This window comes from Idiotropiscis lumnitzeri, chromosome 8 (genome assembly GCF_059441095.1).
Source record: "Idiotropiscis lumnitzeri isolate Australia: NSW breed Sydney's pygmy pipehorse chromosome 8, RoL_Ilum_1.0, whole genome shotgun sequence".
In the NCBI taxonomy this organism is placed as follows: domain Eukaryota; kingdom Metazoa; phylum Chordata; class Actinopteri; order Syngnathiformes; family Syngnathidae; genus Idiotropiscis; species Idiotropiscis lumnitzeri.
In genome coordinates, this window is record NC_142398.1 from 21,634,309 (window position 1) to 21,656,991 (window position 22,683).

Below are 22,683 nucleotides of genomic sequence, written 5' to 3' on the forward strand. Positions count from 1 at the left end.
TGTTGTTATGGAATATAATTTGGAACTTACTGACAGGTATTATTTCATAAAATATATCAGCAAGTTGCCATCGTGGTTAAGAAAGCTGCCTCACAGTACTGGGTTTGAATCCTGACGTTTGCAAGTGGTCATCGTGCTTGTGCAAGTCTCGAATTTCCTGGCGAAGTCCAAAAACATTCATTAGCTGCGATGACCAGTCCAGAGCGCATCTCGCCTCATATCCAAAGTCAGCTCGGTTTGGCTTCACGTCACCCGCCACCCTAATTAGGGCAAGAAGTTCATGGTGGAAATTCATGGTTGCAATATTGACGATGCTGTCAAACGTCATTTCATTCCCTGTCACCAAAGGTCATATCATAATTCCTATGATGCATTTTCAATCTTGAGATTTACATTCTCATTTACCTGCGTGAAGTTGGCCCCCCATTTGTTGCAAAAATAGGTGGAAATAGTTTGTTTCGTTTGTGCTGCGTTTGTGCCCGTTTGTGCTGTTAAAATTTTCGTTTGTGCTGCTTCGGTTCGAAAGATATTACACTTTGTTTTATTTCGAGTGTGACGTCACCCAGCCCCCCATTTTCATCCGATTGACTTGGGAATGGTGCCATTCGTTTGTGCTACGTTTGTGCCCGTTTGTGCTGTTAAAATTTTCGTTTGTGCTGCTCCGGTTCGAAAGATATTACACGTTTTAATTCACGCGGTGACGTCACCCAGCCCCCCATTTTCATCCGATTGACTTGGGAATGGTGCCGTTCGTTTGTGCTACGTTTGTGCCCGTTTGTGCTGTTAAAATTTTCGTTTGTGCTGCTTCCGTTCCAGAGATATTCCACGTTTTAATTTCGAGTGGTGACGTCACCCAGCCCCCCATTTTCATCCGATTGACTTGGGAATGGTGCCGTTCGTTTGTGCTACGTTTGTGCCCGTTTGTGCTGTTAAAATTTTCGTTTGTGCTGCTTCCGTTCCAGAGATATTCCACGTTTTAATTTCGAGTGGTGACGTCACCCAGCCCCCCATTTTCATCCGATTGACTTGGGAATGGTGCCGTTCGTTTGTGCTACGTTTGTGCCCGTTTGTGCTGTTAAAATTTTCGTTTGTGCTGCTCCGGTTCGAAAGATATTACACGTTTTAATTCACGCGGTGACGTCACAAACAGGAACGCGCCAGCGTCAGTTTGTTTTGTTTTGCTGTCGAACAAGGAGCTCGGTATCGCGCTACCGCGTTCAGTCAATCACTTGAATCACTCGTATTTGTTATTAATTCCAGGTTATAAACTAGTTCCTGGAATGAACCGATGTTTTGTATGTTTTTGCGCATTTTACATTCTTCATGATCCTGGAAAGCAACTGTTGCCGGACGAACTTCAGGTAAACATGTCAAACTCACTGTTGTAGCTTTTTTGCTAGCATACAGTAATCTTAAAACCTTCCTGTTTTCACTGCTGTAAATTACTTTAAATTCGGTCTTATTTCTTTTAATAGTGTTGTTCTACTGCTCATTCATTTATTTCATCAGTAGTCATTAAAGCTATGTGATTATTTCTTAAAATTATAGTAGACGTGAGGCTGAAACATATCCGTTGAACTTTTTGAAATAAAAACAACTTAAAGACACCCCTCGATGAAGCATTCCCTCATTTGAGAACAACTGAATTAATATAAAAACAGTCCGTGTGTAATTGATGAGAGCCTGCAGAGAAACCTTGGGTGAAACGATAGCTTTATGTGTAAAGAAAACAGCAACAAACAAAACCCCAAACTATTTACATTTCAACAATTAAGCAATCACTGCTTTGTGAAGCTCTTTGTCTTTTCTGATGCTGCTTTCACTCTACTTTCCAGGTCATTGTGCATCTCCCAGTCAAAAGCAGCCCTCCTGCAATATGCCACATAATGTCCTAGAGAATCCTCTTCGAGATGATATGACTGCTCTAAAAGTAAACTGTCAGCATCAGACTTCTGGGAATTTCCAGCAGGGCAACTTCTGTTCAACTCATACCTAGGTCGGTGTCAATCCACTAAGCCTCTCCATTTCTCAACTTCAGTAGTATGAATACTGTAGCAACATCAGACTCATCACAGAGGTCAACATAATTTTTTAATATATTTTTTCCTCAGTATGAGAAGTAGTAGAGGCATCGTCAGGTCTTAAGACATGACCTACATCAGCTTTTTTGTTTTGCAGCAGAAATCCACGTTTCCCTCAATGAAGGCATGATGATGAGCAACGAAACGGTCAACACGATTGAGAAGGCTTTCATGCTTGAAAAGCCCTTTTTTATGTTGTTGAACTCTGCTTCAACAGCTGCCAAACTTGCAGTGATACTGGTACTTCGGAAGAGAGGGACCACTACGCCTGACCAGAGTGGTAAGTAACTTCCCTGTCTTATGATGTGGGTAATAATCTCAGGGAGGAAGTGGATGTTATCCCTGTCCCCCTCAGCCATGGCAAGTGACCTGATCTCCTCACATATTTCTGTCACCCACTGTCAAGCGTTAGTCTGGATCTGCTGCTGATGCTCCTCGACGGGTTCCTGTGCCTGAACCTCTGTGTCTGGCATGCTGATACAGTCTTCTTGTGCTATTTGTGTTTTCAGGTATTTCTTGCACTTTTCTGATGGGAGAGGGGTTCCAGAACTGTCATTACCTTCAGATTCATTAAGTGCCACAATAGTGATGGCACATAGAAGTTATTTTGCATGTTCCACACATTGTGACTTAAGTAGTTGTGCTAAATCTCAGAAAAAATCTTTTTACACAATGTCTTTTATTTTTCAGGCGGTCCCACTGGGAGATCATTTTGATGCAGTGTGCAACGTCTACCCTGACAAAACATGGCAGGTTTTCATGCTTAAAGCACTCATTGATGTAGGTCTTCAAATCGGGGTGAGCGGTAAAAGCTTTGGCCAGAGATCCAAGAATGGCAAGAGAAAAAGCACTCACTGCTTCTATTGGGGACGGACGGGGCACCTGCATGAATCAATTTTTTTCAGCCACTGTGTGATAGCACATACGCCATGCTTTTCTGACATCTGTACCAATGTCTTGTACACATAGTTGTTTGACTCCAGTAGTGACAGAAAAATGTGTCCAGTCCAATGTCTTTAATGCTACCACTGCGAGGTGCACTGTACATAAATACATAGATGTCCTCATTTGTGACGCAAACTTACATCTTTCTCTGCAGTGATGCACATTTCAGCAACCTTACACGCGCAAGGTCGACGATTGTGTCCATTTGGACAAGCGGCTGGATGAATTCTAAATGACCTAAAATAATTTCTTATTGAAAAACAGTAGCAACACAATACAAGTTCTTAAGGCCCAAAACAGCACAATCGACAGACTAGTTCAACCAAAAAGCGGATGTTTTTACAGCAAAAATTAAAGTTAGAAAAGTTGTGGGGACTTGCTGGCTTATGCCACTAGAAATTGAAACAGGCATTATCAATAAAACTGAATTGTTATTCGCATTCCTGTCTTTATAGACTCATCACTAGTGGTCATGTCTGTCGAAGTAATTTTAATTGAAAAAAAAAAAAATCAGGCTTTGCTTTTTAATTGTATGCGGTTCAACAGAAAGAAGAAAACCAACTCATGAAACAGGCGTCGACAAAGATGATGGTGCCCTTCCTTATTTTAATACTATATTTTGTTGCAAAACATGCTGGCAATCAGGACAAATTTTGGTAACTTTCACTGGACTTCTGCACCTGTCAGCAGGAAAACATCCCGATTTGAAGAGCTACATTAATGAGTGCTTTAAAGTCTTGCTTGGGAGTCAGCATGCAAACCTGCCGCCATGCTTTGTCAGGGTAGACGTTGCACACTGCATCAAAATGATCTCCCAGTGGGACCGCCTGAAAAATAAAAGACATTGTGTAAAAAGATTTTTTCTGAGATTTAGCACAACTACTTAAGTCACAATGTGTGGAACATGCAAAATAACTTCTATGTGCCATCACTATTGTGGCACTTAATGAATCTGAAGGTAATGACAGTTCTGGAACCCCTCTCCCATCAGAAAAGTGCAAGAAATACCTGAAAACACAAATAGCACAAGAAGACTGTATCAGCATGCCAGACACAGAGGTTCAGGCACAGGAACCCGTCGAGGAGCATCAGCAGCAGATCCAGACTAACGCTTGACAGTGGGTGACAGAAATATGTGAGGAGATCAGGTCACTTGCCATGGCTGAGGGGGACAGGGATAACATCCACTTCCTCCCTGAGATTATTACCCACATCATAAGACAGGGAAGTTACTTACCACTCTGGTCAGGCGTAGTGGTCCCTCTCTTCCGAAGTACCAGTATCACTGCAAGTTTGGCAGCTGTTGAAGCAGAGTTCAACAACATAAAAAAGGGCTTTTCAAGCATGAAAGCCTTCTCAATCGTGTTGACCGTTTCGTTGCTCATCATCATGCCTTCATTGAGGGAAACGTGGATTTCTGCTGCAAAACAAAAAAGCTGATGTAGGTCATGTCTTAAGACCTGACGATGCCTCTACTACTTCTCATACTGAGGAAAAAATATATTAAAAAATTATGTTGACCTCTGTGATGAGTCTGATGTTGCTACAGTATTCATACTACTGAAGTTGAGAAATGGAGAGGCTTAGTGGATTGACACCGACCTAGGTATGAGTTGAACAGAAGTTGCCCTGCTGGAAATTCCCAGAAGTCTGATGCTGACAGTTTACTTTTAGAGCAGTCATATCATCTCGAAGAGGATTCTCTAGGACATTATGTGGCATATTGCAGGAGGGCTGCTTTTGACTGGGAGATGCACAATGACCTGGAAAGTAGAGTGAAAGCAGCATCAGAAAAGACAAAGAGCTTCACAAAGCAGTGATTGCTTAATTGTTGAAATGTAAATAGTTTGGGGTTTTGTTTGTTGCTGTTTTCTTTACACATAAAGCTATCGTTTCACCCAAGGTTTCTCTGCAGGCTCTCATCAATTACACACGGACTGTTTTTATATTAATTCAGTTGTTCTCAAATGAGGGAATGCTTCATCGAGGGGTGTCTTTAAGTTGTTTTTATTTCAAAAAGTTCAACGGATATGTTTCAGCCTCACGTCTACTATAATTTTAAGAAATAATCACATAGCTTTAATGACTACTGATGAAATAAATGAATGAGCAGTAGAACAACACTATTAAAAGAAATAAGACCGAATTTAAAGTAATTTACAGCAGTGAAAACAGGAAGGTTTTAAGATTACTGTATGCTAGCAAAAAAGCTACAACAGTGAGTTTGACATGTTTACCTGAAGTTCGTCCGGCAACAGTTGCTTTCCAGGATCATGAAGAATGTAAAATGCGCAAAAACATACAAAACATCGGTTCATTCCAGGAACTAGTTTATAACCTGGAATTAATAACAAATACGAGTGATTCAAGTGATTGACTGAACGCGGTAGCGCGATACCGAGCTCCTTGTTCGACAGCAAAACAAAACAAACTGACGCTGGCGCGTTCCTGTTTGTGACGTCACCGCGTGAATTAAAACGTGTAATATCTTTCGAACCGGAGCAGCACAAACGAAAATTTTAACAGCACAAACGGGCACAAACGTAGCACAAACGAACGGCACCATTCCCAAGTCAATCGGATGAAAATGGGGGGCTGGGTGACGTCACCACTCGAAATTAAAACGTGGAATATCTCTGGAACGGAAGCAGCACAAACGAAAATTTTAACAGCACAAACGGGCACAAACGTAGCACAAACGAATGGCACCATTCCCAAGTCAATCGGATGAAAATGGGGGGCTGGGTGACGTCACACTCGAAATAAAACAAAGTGTAATATCTTTCGAACCGAAGCAGCACAAACGAAAATTTTAACAGCACAAACGGGCACAAACGCAGCACAAACGAAACAAACTATTTCCACCTATTTTTGCAACAAATGGGGGGCCAACTTCACGCAGGTCTTTTGATGACCTCGCTAATCTTGAGCAGTGGATCTGACATGCCACCCACTCATTCAGTCATTTGAGACCTGACACGTGTGTCATGCCAAGACCTTCCTGGAGAGGACACAACCCCACTCATGGAGAAATACTTTCAAATTATTTATATTAAGCTTTCATCCATCTATTTTCTATGCCGCCAACAGAAAAACTGGGGGGGGGCTGTGAGTCTGTCCAACTTCCTTTTCCGGTTGGCTTTGGAACGGCGCCATCGGCCCGTCGTGTGCCATTCAAACACTTCTAGCCATAAGGCCGTTTTCATTGGCCTGTACGGTGACTTACTGTCTATTGGATCAAGTGTGGTTAGCATCTGTTTTTATTCAATGCTTCATTTGATTTCATATCTGATACCTTCAATAGCTCCTCTTGGGAACAATATCGGCAACAGGTGCCGATAAAAACAATTGGCAAGAGATAATATAAACAGCTGGAGAAATGCTAACTTGCTGTTTGGGGATTGTAGAAGTGCTCCTGGTCATGGTACGAGACTGCCTAGCAGCCAAATTGCTCAAGATACCGTTGGTGTGTGTGTACGTTTGCATCCATTTTTGAATAGCCACTTAAAATGCATCGCTTCAACATACTGGAACAGAGTGTCAAATTGACTTTGCCCTTGAGAGACTAATCAAGGGTTGATGTTGTTCCTCTGCGTGGAGATACACAACGGGGGCTGCCACTGGTTTGCGATAGTACATGCACACTCCCAGTGCTGCTTTGTCCAGTACTTTTCCACTCACCCAGCCACACGTCTGCATGTGAGTGTGAGTGTGCCTCTGCAGGGAGTTCAAAAACAGTAGCACTTGCTATAATGTTGAAACGGGGAAAAATAAAATCCCAAAGACAGTCAAACATCTCTTCTGGGGGATTACGAATGGCCTCAACAACATGAGCAGCAAGACCACGTGGCAAAGGTGTTGGTTTGCCTCTTTGAAACATCCATCAAAATGACTTTCACGAGGAATTAAGGGGGGGGGCGCCATTGCATGCATTTCTCTTGTGGCGATGATATCGCTTTGTACATTCCAATGCCACTTCTCAGAACTTCATCTACGCACGCCGCTCAGTGGCGTAGCTGGGCTGCAGTCCACATGGGTTTTGAGGTCAAAGGGGCCTGACAATGAGCACGCGGAGAGAGGACAGAAAAAAAGACCAAATCCAGCGCCGTCTCATCATTTTACTGCCCTTCCTCAATATATCCTTAATGATAATAAAGTTCATGGATTTTATTTCATATTGACCAAGAAAATTAATGATTTGTAATGCATGTAAATTTGCAATCTTTAATGTTCTGCCTGTGCCTTGAACATAATACCCCCCCCCTCACAAAAAAAACAACAAAAAAAACAAGCACTATCTGCAAAGTCTCAGTAGGGTTATCACTACACCAGAATTTCAGGAGTCAATACCAATATGAGTAAATTTCCATGATTCTCTGTACTACATTCGATAACACAACTGAAAATAAAGCATGTGCTTCGAAACTCATTTCTTAAATAATAATAATGGGCCTAATAATAAGAACAACAAGAACAATAATTCAACAACTCACACGTCAAACTTGTCTTTAGGTTAGGCTGTACTTAACTTCTCAGGCAGAAACAGGTCAAATCCTAAATGTGCCTCCACACAAACAGGAAGTTACGTAGGAATCTATTGTATCCTAAGTGTTTTTATTATCATACAGCCGCCTCTCTCAGCTCTCATTTGACCCCCTTAACATGCTTCAAAACTCACCAAATCTTGCACGCAACTTGCAAGCATATGTAGATTGAACATGGAGGGTGACGCAATTTATTGTTTGCACGTGTTACCAGGTCCTTCCGGGTCTCACAGAACAGTATGTATAGAAAATAGTCTGATACCGAAGGCAAAATGGTGTAATGGTTAGCACTCTGGACTCTGAATCCAGCGATCCGAGTTCAAATCTCGGTGGAACCTGAGTTTTCCTTTCCGTTCCGTCAATTTTCTTTCGTTTGACAACGCATCTTGTGCTCCTGAATCTAGATGATTTTTCTTACGAAGACCTAAAAGCAGTTTTTTTTCTTGGATAACTTTCAGTGTTTTATACTTTTGTTAAAGTTTCACCATAAGATTGTCAGCTCGAGTACGCATCTCATTCCCAAAGCCGTTCGGACGTTGTGTGAAATGTATATACAAACAGAATACTATAATGACTTGCGAATAACTTTCAGCCTATATTTTATAGCGCCGTGTTTCTCCACTTGTATTGAAAAATCTCACGGGACACCACTTAGCAAAACCATTCACAAAAATTGGATGCACAGGTTAATTACGTACCTTTAGTCATCTACTGAGATTATTTGGTTGGTTGTCATATATGAATTAACAACTGACATTGAATAATTTCCGCGGCCCACCTAATGATCTTTCACAGCACTGTTTCATGGCACGCTGATTGAGATAATCACCGCTGTTGGATTTTAACCCTGACGTCATGTTTGTGCGTCGCGTGCAAAAGCGTCCATGTTGGAGCGCATAGGATTGAGCGGAATGAGGACTCACACTCCATACCCATAGGTGGCGGTAATGCACCATTATGTTGTTTACCAACCGCCAAGACAAAATTAAAAAAATAAAATAAAAAAGACAAAGAATGTTCAAGGTAGATAGATGGTCGAGGGCACACAGAGAGTGAATGAGACAACAGAGGCAAAGTAGTTATTAAGTTCATTTTAAGTTCACAAGTCACAGCACAAATTTCTAATTAATATATTCAAAAATTTGATATACCAAAAATATTTGTGACATGTTTTGAAGACAGTTGCCATTGTCAACTCTGATGTTTCAAAGTCGCATTCTTTGCATGTGGATGCATGTGTATTTTGCACCTATTTAAATGTATCATCCTATACAACAATTATCCAGTGTGGCTAAAATAAAAAAAGGCATCGAAGTAGGAAGCAAATTGTTGCTCTTGTGGCCTGAACGCAAGTCAATTTGGTCCAAATCAAGATGAACCTATGAGTTTTACACAACAAAATGTAAAGTTTGAGAGTTTGCTTTGTTATAGCTTTGGACAGGAAGTAAAACTTGATATTCTCGCAGAGAACACTCGGGTTTGAAGACAAGTCAGAAAGAATCGGAACAGGACTGCTGTCCTCAAGAGAAAGTTGCTGCAAGGTGTGATTAACAAAGCTTTGTCTCATTTTTTGTGCAGTTTCTTTGATGACGCTGACCCCTTCTGGTGGGAACTTGAGCTTGTTTTCCTGTAAGGGGGAAAAAAAGTGTACAGCATACACAGTTGACATGAACTTCACACGCTGTTCAAATTTGTCCGTTTTTTTCTGACATACAAACAAGGGACCAATATAAATCATTTTTAAACTTTTTCCACCATTATAGTGATATCGTTCTCTCAATTTAGTTGCACGGGGTATCATGCGCAAAATAAGCAAATTCAATGTTTGTTCAATTGTTAGCTAAATATTAGTAATTCCCCTTGATACTGTTCATTTAATTTAACCATCTTATTAGGATAATTTAGACAAAAGCAAAGAAATCAATTGGAAAATTAGTGCGTGCGCTTTGTTACAGCTCCGGCCGGCTGTTGTGAAATCCGCCGTATAAATAAACTTGTATTGTATTGCACAAATGCGAGTTAGCTAAAGGTGAACTAAAGGTAGCATGAAGGCACCTTTCCGCCTGGATCGAACAGTTTGAAAAAGGTCAAGCAAGCTCTGGTCGAGGCAGGAAACTCTTACTTGTGAACGCTGTCGGTTGCCTCTGGTTGAAGTATGACCACTTCATCCTCTTCGCTGTCGGAAATCTCAACCACATCTCCTGGAACCAAAAACAAATTCTCACGTCAGTTGAATGTTTTCCTCACTTTACGAGGATTAATTTAATATAGGATTATATTGAAGAAATATAACTTTCCTACCCTGCGCTTGTTGTTTTCCCCCCACTTCCATGCTTGTTTCCTTATCTTCATCACTGTCGAAAGCGTCCTCTTCACCCTGGTCATCTTCCTCTAGTCCCCAGCTGTTTTGAAGCGCTTTGCCCACCTGGCCCATCCCCGGGAGTGGCACCACCAGCAACTGACTTCTAGTATTGGTTTGTTAAGGTTCCACAATGGAATAAAAATAGAAAGAAAAAAAAGAAAATACACTTGATTTTCACGTCAGATGTAAGATACGACGTCTGAGGGGGGACTTCGGCCTTCTGGACGATGTCATTGGCCCGTTCGGTCGCATCTGTCATTTCTACTGGCGTCTCTTCCTTTTTTAAAGCTGTGATTCGTTCTTGAGGCATAGACTCAGCAAAGCCACACCTGCCGCCTGCCTTCCTGGAAAACGGTCACATTGAATAGTTAGCACTGAACAAGAAAAAAAAAAAAAACGTCCACCATTTCATGCTCAAGTGTGAACTCACCGGGCTGTTTTGTCATTCTCCAGGGCTTTCGTGATAAGTTTGGTGATTTCAGACACTTTGACGCTGGCTATTTTACTGCATCTCATTACCTTCAATGCCAGAAACAAAAGAAATGCGATATAACAACGATCTCCTTTCCAATTTTGCTCCATGCTATTAATGTCAACGTGTAACAAGTCAAAACTGGAATCCGTGAACCTGCTCTTTGAGCAACATGATGCCACCACTCGACTGGATGGAGCAGATTTCCCTGTGCTTGTTCATTGCAATCATCAGCAAGCCGTCCATCACACGCTCCTCCCGCTCACATGGATCAACGAGCAAATAGGTCCTGCGTAGAAAACAAGAGTTAAGTCCACAACCTGGACTTGATTTTGTTTTTGCATATTTTCCCTGCACAGTGGACGATACAAACAAAATATGATCAAAGTAAATACAGTCGAGCAAGCCTCCATCTGTCTTTAGCACACAAATACAAAACAAGGAGCATGGAGCAGACACCAACACTGAACTAAGACAAGATGAGGTAGAGAGCCTGATGTGACTCACTGGGCAACACTGAAATGTTAAAATGTGTGTGCGTGCGTGCATTAATTAGTTCAAAATGTAACATAAATAAAACGCAATTGAAAATGAAATTCACATAATTTCTACTGCACATGATTGTGTCACACTTTTCTATCCAAATTGTGTGTTATATACCCTTGCTGGAAAAAGGCGAAGCTGACACTGATGGGCATGTGGTAGATACTCAGTGGAATGGGGTCTCTTTCGTCTGGACTGTACTGGGAGAGCAGAAACAATCGGTTGCAGCGTATGCACAGACAACGGCACTCCGACTAAATGATTATTCACAGGTAGCTTTGTGGGAAAGCAGGAAATTCCGCATGACAGGACACTGCCTTGCATTTAACGAATTGTTCAGTCAAACGTGAATAGAATCCGCCGTGGCTATGACTGACTCACCACAGTGACTTCGTCTCCCTGGATGCCGACATCAGGTCGTCTGAAGTGGCACAAAGCGGCGATTGCCGTGATGCTGGCCGCATCCATCAGGTTTCCATCGTGATTCAGCATGTGTACATCCACCCGAATTTGCCACACCTGCTCATGCAAACGGAGCACCGTCACCCATCACCGCAGAGAAAAGCGTTTTTGACCTTTCAACTGTTAAAGCTCACCTTTTCGCCAGACACCACACACAAGGACTCCAAATCAATGCACTTGGAGTTCCTCAAGCATCTCTCCAGCTGTCGGTTTAGTTTCACTGACAAGTCTGACTGCCTTCATGGAAAGAAAATCACAAGGCGTTTTTATTTATGCTGGAGTAATTCAGTGATCAAATGTGAAGGTGTTTGTTTTCCACGCCATCGGCTGGCTGCCACGAAATAAACACACTTAATTGGTGAAGAGTAAATTAAAGGGAACAAAGCAGTTGAAATGTTTTTTTTTCTTTACCTGCCCTGTTCGAATGCAGGTGAAGCCATGGGCGATAGCTCGATATTGAAAAACATGATTCCCTCATTTGGTCGGTTCTCTTTGGGGGCCACCAGCTCACAGGATACCTGAGCCATTACCCTGTAAAATGACAAGAAAAGGCGTCAAATCAGCCGTAACCCCGAACAGGTTATGAGGGAGAAAAAGGGTTTATGGAATGTTGGAAGAGCACTGCCCACTCATCACATCAAGAAGTATGTAGAAGATTTTTTTCTTTAAACCCAAGAACAGTGAGAAAGTTCTGTGAGACATTTTGAGTCTTAACACGATTGATTAACATATCACACTACAAGTGCAATGTTTAGTTGTCGTGTTGGCGCTTCACCAATTTGCCGGTGACAAAGGCTTCATGGAGTCAACTTAAGAAAAACTATTTGAGTAGCTCTGTCCGAGTAAGGTATCTCACACAATATGCCAAATGTGATAACATGGCCTACGACTACAGGAATAAGGTACTTTGCACTCCTGCTTCCTCTGGACTATGCCAAAAGGTTTTCTCTCAGGCTGGGGATGTTGCTGTATTTCCAAACAAAGATACAGAGGGCCCAAGTTCTTAATAAAAACACTGTTCTTAGGGTTTCCAATTTGGGCTAGGGTTAGAGTTTACAATTAAGATTAGGGTTTCCAACGAGGGTTAGGGTTTCCAAGTAGGGTACGATTTACAACTAGGGTTCCGATGGGTGGAGTCACGTGACTAGACGCGCTGTAGCCTTCTTAAAGGGGCATGAACATTGCCGCAGACAGACAAGACTTTTCTTTTTGAACACCGAATTTACCAACATGGGCAAAATGATGTCGGTCTTTGTAATAAATTTCGGAAACGGTAAATTTTCGGTTTATTGCCCAGCCCCAGTTCCATCAAAAATAATGAAAAATAAATAATAGTTTTCTTATTGTGGCCACACGCTCACCTCGTTTTGCCCAGTTCCACGAAGCAGCATCCGAAGTCAGTCCCAAACATGATCTTTAATTTCCTGTAGTCATAGGTCTGTCGTGCATCCAGGCGCTGCAGGAGGAAATGCCACGCCAGTTTAGACATTTGCATTGCTACATGTGCGCAAGACTGTAAACACACGATATAATTACACAGTGGGAGGTTTATTCGCGCAATTGATGCATTTTGGTCATATAAAAATAAATAAAATTGTATTATATTGTATTGTATTACAATTGTGAGAACTATTGACGACGTTTCGACCACGACCAGAGTGACGAGTTTCCAAAATGAACGGACAATATTTACCTTTTTCTCTTGGATGGCTTTAAGCAAGAAATCCCGCTCGCAATTTGACAAAGGTGTCTCCTTCATTGTGATCTATTCGTTTATGCGTTCTGTTAAAACTCCAACAGCATGACTACAAGGAGCATGCAACCGCCATTATTGTTGTTGTGAACTTTAACCCGGAAATACATCACGTCACACGTCAGCCTTTTCGTATTCACTGTTTTACAATTTCTGCTATCGTTTCTGTGGTTTAACTCATGATCCAAAATGAAGAGCACATCAAGTATAAACCTGTACACTAAACTGTGGACTAGAAGTTTACAAGCAGTTTCACTGAATAATATAACAGTGACGAGGCTGCTTAGGCCGATTGTCATAAAAAGCTAAACAAGTATTATAAATCGGTCTGAGAGTTTTTTGCTTTTATTTTCAAATCTATACCACGCCCACTTCCTGTTTAACTTTTAATTTGAGTTATATCCCATCACTTCCTGTCTGACAATTCCCCGGAGCTGACATTGTTAGTGTTGAATGAAAACGTGACATGAGTCTGTCGCTGGGATTTTATTTGTAGTGATCACGGCGTGCGTGATGTTAAACACGAGTGAACCGGAAGGGGGGGGGGGACACGAAAAATAAATTTATTGCCATTATCGTTTTTTTTTAAAAGAAGATACTGTTTGCAAAATGCATTTCGTGACTAACAATAATCAACTCAGTGATCTTGCTCATATGTTGAGCATCGGCTCTTATCTCAGGGAGTCAAGACGTTTCGACCACCGTCATCTCGTATCTACACAAATGCGCATGCGCGTTTGTTTGCAGTCGAACCCTTTGAGCCGTTACTTTATTCGCCCGTGCTGTCAACAGTGTATCGCGTACGTCATTTCAAAGTGTGCGTTCGCCGACGCCTCGTCCATTCGTTTTGTCACTGCCTCGCGCAATACAAATCGTCGGTTTTCTTTTCCTTTCTTTTTTGGGGGGAGGGAGGAATAGTTTATTGAGGAATTTCTCCGCGACAAGCTACGCGAGGTTTGTGCGCCTTCATTCATTCTCCATGTCTCTCTCTCTCCCCCCCTTCGACATCGCTGCTAATAAAACAAGCTAACCGTTGTACGTGCATGTAATATGTTTTCTAAAAGCGCAGTTTACACTTAACGCGATGTATCGATCTGTTGACTGGCTATAAATTGTTCCGCGATGATGGCATTTTATTTATGGCGTGACATTTCGAAGATACGCCTGCACTGGACCGCTTTGCGCTCTTTCGATCTGTTTTGGTGATGAGCACACATTGGCTGGAGATGAGCAGGTGCTGCTGCAGCTGCAAAAAGCCTGCATTTCGGAAGAGTTTGGACGACGCAGTTTTCTCAGGCAGCCATGTTAGCTCGATGACCCGTCCCAGGACATCAAAACTCTCGTGCTTGGTTCGCTTATAGCTTGCTTCATTGGGCGGATGTTGGGCCCAATGCACGCAGACCATTGCTCGGTTGGTTGTGGTCACTCGTGCACAGCTGTGCGTTTTAGAAAACGCTTGGGAATCGACGTGTCTCCCGCTTTATTATTTCCCTCGTTTGACAGATTTAAAATTAGTCTCTAAAGTTCAGTCCGTACAAAAAGCTTGGTGTGTTTTGATGCGACAGGAAACACGCGGATTCTTTTCAGTATTTGTATGTTAAGCGAGTCAAATATAATTGTATTCTGTTTGTGCAACACGCACGCACGCGCGCACAAGTTCATAATTGATGAACAAGCAATACGTAATTTTGTAGACTAGCTTGATGAAAACATGACGTGTAAAGTCTTTTGTAGTGTTTTATAGTAGTCGTGTATTGTACTCGGGGCTAATACTGCGTATGGCAAACATGTACGACAAGTTTCATCTCTACGTGTTTATTATCTTTCTTTGACCAATCAGATGCAACCTTAAATGTAGATCGTCATCCAATAGGACAACAGCAACCAGGGGCATTACTAACGCTACAAAATAAGTATAAACTCACTTCTGTGTTGTGTACTGAATTAACCTGCTTTGTAGTTACTGTAGTTCACCAAGAGTAATGCAGTTTATTGGGTAGTACGTGTGAGAATCTTCTAGTTCCGTGGATCCAAAGTTTTTAAGTTCCGCTTCCTCCCACATCATGCACATTATCATTCAAGACTAAATCTGTGGTGTCAGAACTTTGTTTCCTTTGTCTGCCACATGAAGGAAATCAAAGGATTCCAAGGGTGACTTTGAAGTTCAATTTTTTTTTCTTTTCTTTTTACAAAACAAACAAAAACTATCAAGCAAATAGATGCAAAGCAAAAATCTGCACTGATTTGAGGGTTACATTTTCTCCCCACAGTGTAATTCTAAAATTTTCAGAGTTAAATTGTGTCCAGAGTAGGTGTTAATTTACCAAGTTGAACACAGTGTTAGATTAACTCTGCAGAGGTGTAAATAATTAAGCTCCACATTTGCACCTGCACTTCTCCACGTTCTATTGTTGGCGTTGTCCCCCTCTAACGCTAGCACCTTTCCGTTGGTTTGTCTTTCAAGATGAAGCTGGACAAGCGCTGGATGCAGCGGATGCTGTTCCTCTTTTTCCTGACCGTGGCAGTGGTAATGGCCCAAAAGCAGGTTGAAGTTGACCGATCAGATGTCGATGAAGAGATTGGCTTGGACGAGGAGGAAATGGAGCCTTTGCTCACGGATGAGGTGGAGGACATTGAGGAAAATGAGGCAAAAGAAACGGGCCATAAAACCACTGCCAGTGACAAGGTGTCCTTCCAAGTGAGTACCAAAAACGGGACTGCAAAACAAGTTAAAATTGCTACCTGTTGGACAAATTGATTGATGTTGGTTTTATAGGTAACGTACGAGACTCCCGTGCCCACTGGAGATGTGCACTTTGCTGAGACATTTGATGATGGCTCACTTGGCAGGTAAGCTCTAGTCTGAATGCACGCAGCACTTGGCTTTGTTTCAACAAAATAGCAACTTTGAAGGCACAGAATGGCCCAATCACTCAAGTTACTACACTCAACGACAGAGGTTGTTTTCAGTCAGAGTTTATCCTAGCCAGTTGCTTGTAACATATTGACAGCGGAAACGGTTAGCGATTGACCTTTCCACAAAAAGTTCTTTATGAGTCGCCGTGTATATTGTCCGTTTAGCGATGCTGAAAAGTAAACACGCTTTACTTACGCTTTCCATCGACTACAATCTTTGACCAAACATAAACATTATCGGCACGTTCTAGTTTAGCATTTTTTGTGGTCTCCTTAGATGGCAGTTGTCCAAAACGATGAAGGAAGATGCAGATGACGACATCGCCAAATACGATGGTTTGTTTCTTTTTCCTCGTCAACCAGAAAGCATGTGTTTCTTCTTCCCCCTTGAAAAAAAGGCCCTGTTGACTTGCTGTGTGCGCTAAATGCAGGAAAGTGGGCCGTGGAGCAGCTGAAAGAGAACAAGATTCCAGGAGACCAAGGCTTGGTGCTCAAATCCCGTGCCAAGCATCATGCCATCGCCGCCATGCTGGACAAACCTTTTGTCTTCCAGGATGAGCCCCTCGTCGTACAGTCAGTGCACACGCACGCAGACACGCAACACACACACGCAGACCGTGACAGTTCCTTTTTTCCCCAACAGAGAACTGCAGTTTGCTAATTGAAGAAAGTAGATTTTATTTGTACTGGGTAAAATTTGTGGAAGGTAATCGCTTTGTGTGCGTTTGTTTTCTAGGTACGAAGTTAATTTCCAGGATGGCATTGACTGCGGTGGAGCTTATATTAAACTGCTTTCAAACACTGGTGACATCAATCTGGTGCGTAAATGATGTCATTGAGGGCTTACTTACGGAATACCGCTTCATACAAATATTCCTCACTGCTATTGTTTTATTTTTTTCTATTTTATGTGAATTGTTAACACTTTTAATATCCTGGCTTTTTAGGAGCAATTCCATGACCGCACACCCTACTCCATCATGTTTGGACCTGACAAGTGCGGCGAGGACTACAAGCTGCACTTCATCTTCCGCCACCAGAATCCCTTGAACAAAGATGTGGAGGAGAAGCACGCCAAGCGGGCTGATGTTGACCTCAAGAAGTTCTACACTGACAAGAAGACTCACCTCTACACTTTGGGTAAGGTAGCATGCCGGGCTGATGCACGTGGGGCAGATGAGGGATTTTGGGGGCGAAATTCAGCCGGTTTAAGATCGCAAGATGAAATGCAAGCCTATGGTGGAGCTCAGCGTCCGTCCATTTTTATCTATAGCGCTTGTCCACTTGAAAGTCGCAGGTGAGGTGAGGGACACTCCGCATTGGCCGCCATTTAGACAAGCGTCGTCATTTACATGTATGGGCAATTGAAAGTCCTGAATGAAGCTAACATTTTTTTTTGTCTGAGAAAAAAATCTGACCTCCGAAATCGGAGCGATACTGGGATGGGAGTCATATTTCTTTTTTTTTTTTTTAAATGTTGGAATGGGACAGGATTTTTTTCTGTGCGAGAGGGATAGGACGTCACCCTCCATATGGTGCTTATTCCTTACCAGTCACCGCTACTTTTGCTCTCTAAATATACCCCTCAAGTTGTTGCAATAACAAAGTTAAGCATCAGTGATTCATGTCTGGTGTGTTCCTTCGTTGGCAGTCCTGAACCCAGACAACGGCTATGAGATGTTCATTGACCAGTTCAGCGTGAACCGCGGCAACCTACTGAATGACGTGGTCCCGCCAGTCAACCCGCCCAAAGAGATCGACGATCCAAACGATTCCAAGCCGGAGGACTGGGATGAGAGGGCCAAGATTCCCGAGCCCGACGCTGTCAAGCCTGACGACTGGTGATATGAACATGCACGCTAGTCGAACCCGCTTTTCCAGCCGATGGCCGTGCGGAATTGTTGCCAAATGACTGTCGATTTGTAAAGTAAAAACTATTTTGCGTCAGGGATGAAGATGCACCCGCAAAGATTGAAGACCCAGATGCAGTGCAGCCAGAAGGCTGGCTGGACGAGGAACCGGAATTCATCCCCGATCCGAATTCTGAGAAACCAGAAGACTGGCAAGTAGATAGTGAACACATTTCCAACAAACGCAGAACACTTTGGCACCATCTGGTGGCAACTGAGTCCGAAAAAAACTATTTGAAGTCATTTGGATTGAGGAGCCAGATTTAGACAAAAGCAGTAATTTGCCGTTTTTTTTTTAACAATAATATGTATGCATCTTGCATTTGTGGAATATGCCTTTGACCGGAAAATCCACCCGATTTTGTTCATATCAAATTTGCTGTCCCCTGAAAATGACATCACAGTTGCAGTGCTCAGATAACAACCAATCATGGCTCAGCTTTTGAATACAGTTGAGCTGTGTTTGGTCGTTACCTCAGCCTTGAGCAACTGTGGCAAAATGTCCACCCAATGAGATGGCTAAAAACAGGAAGATTTTGCTGCTTAACTCATATTGCACAAACGCAATAGGAATCAAAATACCGTGTTTGGCGCCGTATAGAGCATATCTAATCTCGTTGCACACTTGAGTACAATGACAAAGAGATTTCTAATTCTATTGTCACTTACGATTTTGGGTTGACTTTAATCACAAAGTGTCTCAAAGAGCTTCACATTCCCTCACTTGACAAATATTAACGACATCCACCGCTCTTAACCAAGGAGAAAAATAAGAAATCTTGATAAGGGGCCGCAGATGGGGCAATCCCGCTTCCAGGCTGCAACGGATGCCGAGTGGGCAACATTTAACACAATATGGTGCTATACAACATGAGTTAGAATGATGTAAGAGTCCATTTAATAAAATGAAGCGCAGCAGGAAGACGCCTTTGGAGAGGTGCGTCCTCAAAACCCACAAAAGGAAATTCCAAACCCTTTGGGGGTGGGGGTCAGTTATTCGGAACTATGTCGCCTGACAGCTCTCCTGTGCGTAGGGATAAGGAGATGGATGGAGAATGGGAGGCCCAGCAGATCCCCAACCCAGCTTGTGAAAATGCTCCAGGGTGTGGGCCGTGGAAGCGACCCATGATTAACAACCCTCAGTACAAAGGCAAGTGGAAAGCCCCACTGGTAGACAACCCCAACTTTAAGGTAAACTTTGCTTTGTTTTCTCTGGGCCTGGTTTACAAAAGGTCGGCACACGCAAAAATGGGCGCTAAATTGATTGTTCGTGTAAATAGGTATGGAAGCTAACATTCTAACTTGGCGCTCACGTTTACAAAACAGGCAAAATTCAGAGCTAGTCACAAGAGGGGTCATGCAAAAAAAAAAAAAAACAAAGCTTGCTTTACTTGCAAGTGGGTCATTTCAGTGCACTGAAAAAAATTGGCGCTTACCTCTGCCAAACGAAACCAAAAATATGCCAATAAATCCAATTCCCACACACTCGGGAGAAGTAACATCAAATGCAATGCGGCTTTTGTGTTTCCCCAAATTATTGGTGAACTTCTTCTGAGCAAGTGATCGCCACGGGCGTGCGATCTCATTGGACGAAGTGAATGTGCAATTTATCGCACGCGTTTTACGATCTTGGTAAATCAGGCCCGTTGTCTGCATGAGCGTCTGAGCACGTTGATGTTTGATTTCATTCTTGGCTTTTCTCCAAAAAGGGGGAATGGAAGCCTCGTAAAATCCTGAACCCAGATTATTTTGAGGACCTGCAGCCATTCAAAATGATGCCTTTCAAAGCCGTGGGCTTGGAACTGTGGTCCATGACTTCCGACATCTACTTCGACAACTTCATTGTGACCTCCCACAAAGAAGTTGCTGACCGCTGGGCCTCGGACAGTTGGGGTTTGAAGAAGCTGGTGGCCAGTGCCAACGAGGTCAGTGGAAATGCTCGCTTCATGAGAACAGCAAATCCGCATTGATGAGCTCCGTCGATATTCACAAGGGTTCGAATTGTCCTCCGTTCAGCCTGGCATTTTTGCCCAGCTGATGATTGCAGCGGAGGAGCGCCCGTGGCTCTGGGTGGTCTACATCCTGACGGTCGCTTTGCCTGTGGGACTTGTGGTGCTCTTTTGCTGGCCCAAGGTACCATGAGATGTTTAAGTCCACATTTTTTATGTGTACATGCATGATCCTGACTTTTTTTTTTTTTGGGTCGCAGAAACCAGATGACTACGTATACAAGAAAGTGGATGTGCCGCAGGCTGACATAGAAGAAGAGGATGAAGAGGAAGAGGAGGAAGAGGCATCAGCTGGCGCGGACAAGGATGATGAAGATATCGAGGCCGCGGACGCTGAAGCGCCTGCAGGTCAGACAGACACCTCGACTGATGTTGCTTTTCCCATTTACTTAACTCCTTCACTAGCCGCAGAGTTTTAAAAAAAAAAGGCGTCTTTGACGTCTTTAGCCATCAATGGCAGTAAATGTGGTAAACAAACTGTAAAGCATAGGTGTCATTCTCTGGCCTGTGGGCCAAATTTGTGTAATTATATTTGGATATACCATTTTACATTCTATATAATAGTAACATTCAAAATGATAATAGTAATTTAAAAAACTAAACATTGTATTGTATTAATAAAACCACTTATAAAACGAATTTTCAATAAAAATCAGCATTTATATTGTTTTTAAAGAATTAAATGCTGGCCCGCGGCTTTGTTCAAGTTTTACTTTTAGCCCCACCGTGTATTTGAGTTTGACACCCCTGCTGTAAATTGAAACTACAGCTGACGCTGAGGACAAGGATGGTCCAAATCTAAGTGAGGACCAACCAGAGGGGGATGGTGACATTGAGGATGTTGGAGAAGAGGAAGATGAGGAAGAAGAGGAGGAGGAGGAGGAAGAAAGTAAATCTTCTGAGAGAACATTAGAAGAGGAGGAGGTAAGTGGGAAAAAGTGTTCACGTTGGGTCTGGAATCCAGAAATGAGATTGCCAACAAATGTAGCCCACATGACATTTAACAGCCACGTGGACGTGATCACCGTTTCATTTTGCGCTCGGTGTTCTAACTTGCAGCCGGATGGAGGCAGTGACGCTGCCGAGAGCAACAAACAAGCCGTGAGGAAGAGGCGGGTACGGAAAGACTGAGGTGACAGCGACACCAACTCGACTACAGGGCCGACGCGGAAGCACCATCGCTCCTCCATGAGCAGGACTGAACGTGCATTTCCTCCAATCCCCTGGCAGCCGCCAGTAACCCGGGCTGCCACATTTCCATCTTTCACCCCTCTGCGACAAACAAAACTACCGTCCCGCCTTTCAGATGCATCTCGAGTACTTTGCGAATTAGATGTTTTATTTTCCCTCCCTCTGCATTTTATTGTCTGTTACGAAATCGGCATCATTTATTTCCTTTGTTCAACCATTCATCGCCTGGCAGCCTATCATGTGTTGTTCTCTCTCTCTCCATTCATCGATCCATCTCGTCAGAGAAAAGGCAATGGACAGCATCTGGACTTTGCTTTCAAGAACATGCATAAGGACACGGTTCCTCGCTGGTTGAGTTTTGACCAACTTGGCAGCGTTCCAGACGGAGACGACGAGGTTACCGCTGTGTGAACAAATGGGACCTCATAGCTTTTTTGGGCGTTTGTGGCATTATATTTAACAATTTAGAGATCAATATCTTTAGTTTTAAGTGTTACGCTCGTACGTATAGATAGACGATATAATTGAAGGGCACTCTGCAGTACACTGACCGCCGCGTAAAGCCAATGCACCAACCCCCCCCCCCCCAAATCAGATTAGGCACAAAATCTTTTATCTTGGTACATGGTGCATTCCTTTAAGCGGTAACAACAAAATATCGTTGTCCAGTGGCTGGAGGCTTGTAATCACGTAATGTATGGATCTTGGTTGTGTGTGAATTTAGCACCAAATGTGAAGGCCTTGCCAGTTCTGTCAACATATTTTTGCAAAAGCAAAACTTTTTGCGACATACCCAAGGAACACAATTTTTTTTTTTTCCTGAAGTCTCAAAAAGCCTTTGTAAAGTTCCTGCCAGAAATTGGCATCTACCATCTCCCTGTTTACGTGTGTTTGCAAACTGCACATTGCTCTTGAAAATAAAACGGAAATATTTAATAATAAGAGTATTTGTTATTACGATGACGTGCGGACAAAACAAATCCAGCGTGAGCATACAACTAAAGTTTTTATTAAAAACAATGTTGGAAAGTAACAGTGCATGGTATCTTTTCACACAAAGATGGCTCCTGGAGTCTATACTGTAGTCTAAAATACTTTTCATACAGCCTAAATATATCAAAATAATTTGAATAAATTACTTTTCCCTTTAAAGAGTAGCATTTCCACCAAATGTTACGACATGAATGACAACTTCTCCAATTCAATGAACATTTCACGAGCATTTGAATTTTGCTGCTAATTCTATTTTTGAAAAGGGCCGCGCCCTTCACGTTACAGTTCAATGTGGAGAACAGCGTCACATTTCCAGTTCTGGTCTCCCACACTAGATCAATAGCACTCAAATGCACTTAACTGCTTTCAAGGAGAAAGCATCTGTTTTCTGCTCGCGTCAAGTGCTTCCCGTCTTAACTCATCCAGATCAACGCTTTTTATTCAAGCAACCTGCAGCAAACAAATGATGTTTTCTTCGTATCACGACTGACGAAACAAGTTT

The 22,683-nt window shown here is 42.7% G+C and overlaps 2 protein-coding genes and 2 long non-coding RNA genes across 7 annotated transcripts; 2 read left to right on the forward strand and 2 right to left on the reverse strand.

Annotated features, from left to right (window-relative positions):
• Positions 1-410: 410 nt before the first annotated feature.
• On the forward strand, positions 411-2,817 carry LOC148332759 (uncharacterized). Of its 2 annotated transcripts, XR_015844688.1 has the most exons (4): positions 411-1,996; positions 2,299-2,361; positions 2,488-2,590; positions 2,772-2,808. It is a non-coding gene; the product is annotated as an uncharacterized LOC148332759 (long non-coding RNA). The 2 variants fall into 2 exon arrangements; XR_015844689.1 differs by having other exon boundaries at positions 2,182-2,590; positions 2,772-2,817.
• Positions 2,818-3,612: 795 nt separating this feature from the next.
• On the reverse strand, positions 3,613-5,924 carry LOC148332760 (uncharacterized). Of its 2 annotated transcripts, none has more exons than XR_015844686.1 (4): positions 4,629-5,924; positions 4,264-4,326; positions 4,035-4,137; positions 3,613-3,853 (listed from the first exon to the last, which is right to left on the reverse strand). It is a non-coding gene; the product is annotated as an uncharacterized LOC148332760 (long non-coding RNA). The 2 variants fall into 2 exon arrangements; XR_015844687.1 differs by having other exon boundaries at positions 4,264-4,443.
• A 2,717-nt stretch (positions 5,925-8,641) lies between these two features.
• exosc9 (exosome component 9) lies at positions 8,642-13,282 on the reverse strand. The gene is made up of 12 exons (XM_088302832.1): positions 13,103-13,282; positions 12,771-12,865; positions 11,821-11,940; positions 11,544-11,646; positions 11,329-11,466; positions 11,065-11,147; positions 10,561-10,693; positions 10,363-10,451; positions 10,127-10,276; positions 9,872-10,035; positions 9,693-9,771; positions 8,642-9,197 (listed from the first exon to the last, which is right to left on the reverse strand). The coding sequence occupies exons 1-12, from the start codon at positions 13,166-13,168 to the stop codon at positions 9,134-9,136; spliced, it is 1,284 nt and encodes a 427-aa protein (XP_088158958.1). The 5' UTR covers positions 13,169-13,282; the 3' UTR covers positions 8,642-9,133.
• Positions 13,283-13,881: 599 nt separating this feature from the next.
• On the forward strand, positions 13,882-22,221 carry clgn (calmegin). 2 transcript variants are annotated; one of them, XM_088302495.1, is made up of 16 exons: positions 13,882-14,116; positions 15,003-15,075; positions 15,627-15,860; positions 15,939-16,012; positions 16,356-16,414; positions 16,510-16,651; positions 16,815-16,896; positions 17,026-17,218; positions 17,730-17,919; positions 18,027-18,140; positions 19,023-19,179; positions 19,698-19,913; positions 20,005-20,121; positions 20,198-20,345; positions 20,767-20,921; positions 21,057-22,221. In XM_088302495.1, exons 3-16 carry the CDS (start codon positions 15,627-15,629, stop codon positions 21,126-21,128), a joined length of 1,953 nt encoding a protein of 650 aa, XP_088158621.1. In that variant the 5' UTR covers positions 13,882-14,116; positions 15,003-15,075; the 3' UTR covers positions 21,129-22,221. The 2 variants fall into 2 exon arrangements, with proteins under 2 accessions (XP_088158621.1, XP_088158620.1); XM_088302494.1 differs by lacking the exon at positions 15,003-15,075 and having other exon boundaries at positions 13,883-14,116.
• The last annotated feature ends 462 nt before the right edge of the window (positions 22,222-22,683 follow it).